The sequence below is a fragment of the Diaphorina citri genome, unplaced genomic scaffold (genome assembly GCF_000475195.1).
Source record: "Diaphorina citri unplaced genomic scaffold, Diaci psyllid genome assembly version 1.1 scaffold262, whole genome shotgun sequence".
Classification (NCBI taxonomy): domain Eukaryota; kingdom Metazoa; phylum Arthropoda; class Insecta; order Hemiptera; family Psyllidae; genus Diaphorina; species Diaphorina citri.
In genome coordinates this window covers 244,479-251,650 of record NW_007377699.1, presented here as the reverse complement: position 1 = coordinate 251,650, position 7,172 = coordinate 244,479, and the positions used below count along the sequence as shown (strand labels likewise).

Genomic DNA, 7,172 nt, shown 5'->3' with positions numbered 1-7,172 from the left:
CGAACATCCCAATCAAAATTGAGAAAGCAAACTGCTCTCTCCTGCACATCAATTACCTATTGGCAATTATTGTAATATCATCACAGCTGTCACAAATACATATTTGATGAGTAAGTAAATACTCACAGATATGTCAGGCAGATGTACTTAACCTATGACCTTATGTCAGACAGCATTTTCCTGAATTTCCCTGTTCTCTGTTCATTAATGTATGTAATGCACCTCCAATCTTCTCTCCTGTCATCCCTCTCTCTCTCTCACTCTACAATGCAACTACCCGTGAGTATTTTTCATTAAGTTATTTTCTTCGTAATTATCTGCAAAAGGCTTTAATTTACAGTGCAAGCTTTATTATATCCCTCAGCTCCTTACCACTAGAGTTTAATTTAATTTCCTCTCTCTCTCCCTCTCTCTCTCTATCGCTCTCTCTCTTAGCTCTCATTTCTTGCCACTATTCTTTTTTGTACCTTCTTTTTAAGATTATATAAATCATGTTCTTCTCCCTAACTACTTTCCCTCTTATCTTTTGGGTTTTTAAGTTCAAGATGCAGTGCTTCTTTAAAAGCAGCTTTAAATTATTATTTTTATTTATTACAGTGTCTAGCTGCATTGCAAATATAGCTTAAGAAACACACATGATGGACTCGTAATGAGGGGGTCTTGGTTTTGATTCCTAGAAGAAGTATATATATATTGTACAGGAATTATTGGAAATAATGGATATGGTTAGTGGTGGTTTCAAGGAAGCTCTATGCTATAAGGTACATCAAGAGAGAAATATGATCTAGATTTGTGATTTTCAAGCAACTACTTGTGATGATTCATAGAGCTGGCTGGAGGTTACAAAGGGTTCATCATGCTGCAAAAGAAAAGCACATGTCCTCGTGATGGTTGACTGCGGTTCGGGGCCAAGTAATCTTGACTAGCGACCATCAACCAACTTCGGTGCAGCAACACCTCTAAAACAACAACATTCATACAAGTTGGGAAACACGTCGTAGCGTGGTCCCCAATCCTCAAATTTACGCTCCCTAATTCCAAAGTACCCTCAAGCTTGGCTCAAAAAATCCCCACAATTCCATGTCTCTCCATCACTTGTGTTATATCAAGTGCCCGCGTCAATTTCTTTTCGGGCATCAGAGCTTCCACTGACGTAAATTATAACGTAAACGTAAAACATGACGTAGTTCTGTACATTTCATTCTAACATAACATCTAAGTAATATGTTATATGTATATTGTTATATGTTACTTCTTTACTTTTTTTGTTACTTCTTTACTTTTTCAAGGAATAAGCAAGGCGTAAACACGGAAGCCTTTGTGCCTGTCAAAGGATAATGGATGAAAACGTTTTTCCTTTCAAAACTTTGAAGATATAGTGTTCACCGTCTAATCAGAATCTGACAAGGATTTTTCTACCGAAATATGTTTTTGGTTCACCCTGTATTTTATGAAGATGTCACTGAAGATTTTCATCAATCATAATAGAAAATACAGTTATTCGAAGGAAAATACGGCCATATGATTTGAGATAAAGAGAATCTGGTACACAACTTGATATGGCTTTTCTTTTAGTGGAGTATTTTATTTAAATAGGCAAAAGACTTCCACAAGGCATTTGATATTCTAGGTATGTAGGACCTAAGAAGAGACTTCTCTTCAATAATCACCGTCGTATGTATGAAAGCCAAAGTTAAACTTTAGTTTAACTTAAGACGAACAATGTTGCCAATTTCATGTCATTTCTTGAAATAACTGGCTAGATTTCATGAAATTTGGCAAGATTTTCATTTCAAGTTAAACTAAAGTTTATCTTTAGACTTCATACATACGGCGGTCAATCATCATCAATTCCTAAAGGCATTGCCTTATCGTTGTAGCCAATACTGTCTGCTCTCTTGAGTTGGTTGTAATTTTCAAAATCCATCAGATATAAGAAGTCTTCCTCGTGGTCTTTCCCCTGAACTTCAACTTCTAGGATATTTGTTATGAATTATTGTTCAATAAACATACAAAATAAACGTTGTTTCATTACACGCACTAAATATGAACAATTTGATCTCCAAATGGAGGGGGTTAAGGATAACCAAATTCTGACCCACCCTGTATTCCACATAATGATATCAGTAGCACACTCTATTGGATAAAACACAATCTTCATACGAATATTCGAAGGAAAATACGGCCATATGATTTGAGATAAAGAGAATCTGGTACACAACTTGATATGGCTTTTCTTTTAGTGGAGTATTTTAGTATTTTATTAAATAGGCAAAAGAATTCCACAAGGCATTTGATATTCTAGGTATCTAGGACTCTAGGACCTAAGAAGAGACTTCTCTTCAATAATCAATCATCATCAATTCCCAAAGGCATTGCCTTATCGTTGTAGCCAATACTGTCTGCTCTCTTGAGTTGGTTGTAATTTTCAAAATCCATCAGATATAAGATGTCTTCAAAGAATGATTTGTGGGGTCTTCTTTGTGGTCTTTTTCCCTGAACTTCACCTTCTAGGATATTTGTTATGAATTATTGTTCAATAAACATACAAAATAAACGTTGTTTCATTACACGCACTAAATATGATAATTTCTATAAACAAAACAATTTGATCTCCAAATGGAGGGGGTTAAGGATAACCAAATTCTGACCCACTCTGTATTCCACATAATGATATCACTAGCACACTCTATTGGATAAAACACAATCTTCATACAAACATCGAACGAAACACAGAGTAGTCGTGTGCCACAAATATGTCTACAGTGCTGCTTCGTTTGTGCGGCGGATCTTTCACGGAACTATTTAGTACATTCACTCACGGAGAAGGTCATACAAACAAGTTTATATTCCACTATTTTCGCTTAACCCAAGAACTTCAACTTCTAGGATATTTGTTATGAATTATTGTTCAATAAACATACAAAATAAACGTTGTTTCATTACACGCACTAAATATGATAATTTCTATAAACAAAACAATTTGATCTCCAAATGGAGGGGGTTAAGGATAACCAAATTCTGACCCACTCTGTATTCCACATAATGATATCACTAGCACACTCTATTGGATAAAACACAATCTTCATACAAACATCGAACGAAACACAGAGTAGTCGTGTGCCACAAATATGTCTACAGTGCTGCTTCGTTTGTGCGGCGGATCTTTCACGGAACTATTTAGTACATTCACTCACTCACGGATAAGGTCATACAAACAAGTTTATATTCCACTATTTTCGCTACTTCCATCAAGCGGGTTCCGTGGTGTAGTGGTTATCACGTCTGCTTTACACGCAGAAGGTCGCCAGTTCGATCCTGGCCGGAATCACATTTTTTTTTGTTTGGGAGACATTTAGTTATTTTTGTTATATTGTCGTTTTTCAACTGATTAGATTTTTGTTTAGTTTGTTTGTTACGTTTAACGAGCTATTTAATTGTTTAATTTTAATGAGCTCCCTGGTTTTGTTTAGTTTTTGTCTGAATGTTTGTTTGTTTTTGTTATTTTCAAGCGGGTTCCGTGGTGTAGTGGTTATCACGTCTGCTTTACACGCAGAAGGTCGCCAGTTCGATCCTGGCCGGAATCACATTTTTTGTTTGGGAGACATTTATTTATTTTTGATATATTGTCTTTTTTCAACTGATTAGATTTTTGTTTAGTTTGTTACGTTTAACGAGCTATTTAATTGTTTAATTTTGAATGTTTGTTTTTGTTATTTTTTCAGCTTACCTTTAGGACTTAGCATGAGATCTCCTAGATAGAATGGACCCTGTCTGGTGACTATTTCATGGACAATGATGGCGAAAGAGTACACGTCTCCCTTCTGGGTGCCTTCGGGAGGGATGGACCTCATTCTTAACAGCTCTGGTGCGGTCCACAGGTATTCTGAAAATATCAGGGAAAAGTTTCATTATTGGACTACTTATCCATATTATTGGACTGCTTATGCATAAAAATGTATTTTTTAATTGCTTATGCATAAGTGATGACGTAAAATTGGACATAAATGTTGCCTAATTGGCTGATTAATTAATTAAATTAAGCCAGTAAGTCAATGTTTGAGGCCAAAATAACGTCAGCCAGCCACCTGTCAGGTCTACCTGATAGTGTGTGTATGCTCGTCAGGTATCAGGTAGACCTGAAAGGTGGATCTTTTCAGCCGTACATGTCAGGTCTACCTGATAGTGTGTGTGCTATGTGCTCGTCAGGTATCAGGTAGACCTGAAAGGTGGATCTTTTCAGCCGTACCTGTCAGGTCTAACTGATAGTGTGTGTGCTCATCCGGTATCAGGTAGACCTGACAGGTCCTGATCAGGTCTACCTGATAGTGAGTGGCTGGCCCAAATGTCTAAAGGAGCCGTTTAGCCAAGTACAATTTTATCTACCAAGTAGAATTTCTTGGGTTGTATTAAATGTGCGTTTCGAAGGTATAAACTCGAAGGCACAAACAGGAAGGCAAAATAAACAGCAATAAATACTCATACTCACTTTGATGACTAGATACTCACTTTTCCAGTAAGCGTAGGAATTGCTGTTCTCTGATATGTCATCGTGCTCTCGTAAGGATCTGAGCCCAAAGTCGGCAATTTTAAGTACAAAACGACTATCTACAACACAGTTGGACGACTTTAGAGCGCCATGAGATTTGATTTCACTGCTGTGAAGGTAGCTCATGCCCTGCAAAAGTTGATGAACGAGAGTTTAAAGAAAACTTTAGGGGAAATACTGGGGACGGGACGGTAAGGAAACGAATGGAGCGGAGTGTCAAATTTCAAGTAAAATACAGGGGATTTTCTTAAATTCTTTACATAATCTCAGACGGTTCCGAAGAAAATTTCATTACTACCATTAAATTTTTTCTCAAACCTACATGACTAATAAGCTTGTAGGTGAAGGTAGCTCATGCCCTGCAAAAGTTGATGAACGAGAGTTTAAAGAAAACTTTAAGGGAAATACTGGGAACGGGACGGTAAGGAAACGAATGGAGTGGAGTGTCAAATTTCAAGTAAAATACAGGGGATTTTCTTAAATTCTATACATAATCTCAGACAGTTCCGAAGAAAATTTCATTACTACCATTAAATTTTTTCTCAAACCTACATGACTAATAAGCTTGTAGCTTGTGAAGGTAGCTCATGCCCTGCAAAAGTTGATGAACGAGAGTTTAAAGAAAACTTTAAGGGAAATACTGGGAACGGGACGGTAAGGAAGCGAATGGAGTGGAGTGTCAAATTTCAAGTAACCTTTACTGACCTTATGTTTCCTCTTTAAAAGATTTTGGTCATTGCACAACATTTGGTATTGGTGTAGCACTTTTTAAGCCCCATGTCACTGCAATTTTATAAGATTTTTTGTATGTTACTGTGATCTCATAGGATTTTTGGTATTTGGGAGAGCGTGATGATGGAATAGATTGTGTATTAGATCTATATCATGATATAAAAATGCTGACTTTTCTAGGTTATTTGTAGGACAATATCATCATCATTTATAGCCCATAGGCAAAGGCCCAGCGATGTATATCTAGATGGAGTAGATGAAAGATAATTTATTCTCTACATAAAGAAGCTCGTTCTACCAGTTGATTAAAAAGAAAAGCTATCTCATCTTCTCATTCTTAGACTTCGAAACAAAGATGAGTTAGATACTTGAAAATTTCATGGAAAAGTTTCGAAGAAAAGAAGAAGTTTGAAGTTTTTTCACTTTCTTTTTGTATACGATGAAGTTAGCATCCTGAGAGCAAAAACCCCGATGAAATATGCCAAAAGTACTGCGGAAATTCTGGTGTAGGTATACCTATACCTGAAGCTCTGTCATAATAATTCGTTTCCCCAGCGCCTTAACGTACCTATAAATTATAGCACATAATACATATTTTAAGGCAAAAGTTTCTTTCCATCTTCTCTGTTTTGCTTTAAAAGATATTAATTTTCTTCGCGGCTTAGGAAAAAAAGATTTTTCTTTTTTATCGCCTAATTTTGCGAACATCTATATAAATAAAAAAGTTTCTTTCCATCTTCTCTGTTTTGCTTTAAAAGATATTAATTTTCTTCGCGGCTTAGGAAAAAAAGATTTTTCTTTTTTATCGCCCAATTTTGCGAACATCTAGAAATATTTCTTCTCTAACTTACCTTTCTAAAGTTAGAATCAAGATATTTTCCCCAGCGCCTTAACGTACCTATAAATTATAGCACATAATACATATTTTGAGGCAAAAGTTTCTTTCCATCTTCTCTGTTTTGCTTTAAAAGATATTAATTTTCTTCGCGGCTCACGAAGAAAAAATAAGATGGTTCTTTTTTTACCGCCTAATCTTGGGAACATCTAGACATATTTCTTCTGTAGGTACCTTTCTGAAGTTAAAATGAAGATAGATTAAGGTAAAGGGTGGTTCGCATGTTAATAGTATTCATATTTAGGTAATAATAATAGATTAGGTTAATGGTAGTAATAATAATAACGATAGATTAGGCTAATGCTATCAGTACTTAGGTATTGAATAAATGCTCGGTACCCCTTATCACACCTATCCATGTTTTCACGACATTTAAATTCAGTGATCTTTATGGAATGGTAAATCGTCTTATGTTCTTTATCGAGGGGTTGCTCAAGTATTTGCTCGACTTTCTCGAATAAATGCTCGGTACCCCTTATCACACCTATCCATGTTTTCACGACATTTAAATTCAGTGACCCTCATAGAATGGAAAATCGTGTTATGTTCTTTATCAGAGGTCCCTCAAGTATTTTCTCGACTTTTATTTTCAGGTGAAAAAGGTGGCCAAGGAAGGGTACAACTTCACATTTGGGAATGAGTCTGTTTCGACCTTTGTGACCGCTTTCTACGATGCTGTCATTCTGTACTCGATAGCACTCAATGAGACCATTGCCATGGGAGGGAGCCAGTCGGATGGCTCAGCCATCACCAGGCGAATGTGGAATAGGACATATCAGGGTAAGTGTAGACATATAGGTATAAATTTATAAACACATCTCTAAATTTTATGACTTGACTTGGACTTGAACCACCAAACTCCAGATCCGAAGTCCATATGTGGAATAGGACATATCAGGGTAAGTGTAGACATATAGGTATAAATTTATAAACACATCTCTAAATTTTATGACTTGACTTGGACTCGAACCACCAACCTCCAGATCCGAAGTCCAC

General features: G+C 36.3%; 1 protein-coding gene and 2 non-coding genes across 3 annotated transcripts in view; 2 read left to right on the top strand and 1 right to left on the bottom strand.

Moving 5' to 3' along the window:
* The first annotated feature begins 3,258 nt into the window (after window positions 1-3,258).
* Window positions 3,259-3,331, top strand: Trnav-uac. Its single transcript has one exon. It is a non-coding gene; the product is annotated as a tRNA-Val (tRNA).
* Window positions 3,332-3,514: 183 nt separating this feature from the next.
* Window positions 3,515-3,587, top strand: Trnav-uac. The gene has a single exon. It is a non-coding gene; the product is annotated as a tRNA-Val (tRNA).
* Window positions 3,588-3,713: 126 nt separating this feature from the next.
* LOC103506780 (receptor-type guanylate cyclase gcy-28-like) overlaps window positions 3,714-7,172 on the bottom strand; it is a 95,635-nt gene continuing 92,176 nt past the window's right edge. The window contains exons 10-11 of the mRNA XM_026821763.1: window positions 4,510-4,678; window positions 3,714-3,886 (exon numbers count right to left, since the gene is read on the bottom strand). Coding sequence (XP_026677564.1) covers window positions 3,714-3,886; window positions 4,510-4,678 — 342 coding nt within the window. The remainder of the gene's footprint in view (window positions 3,887-4,509; window positions 4,679-7,172) is intronic.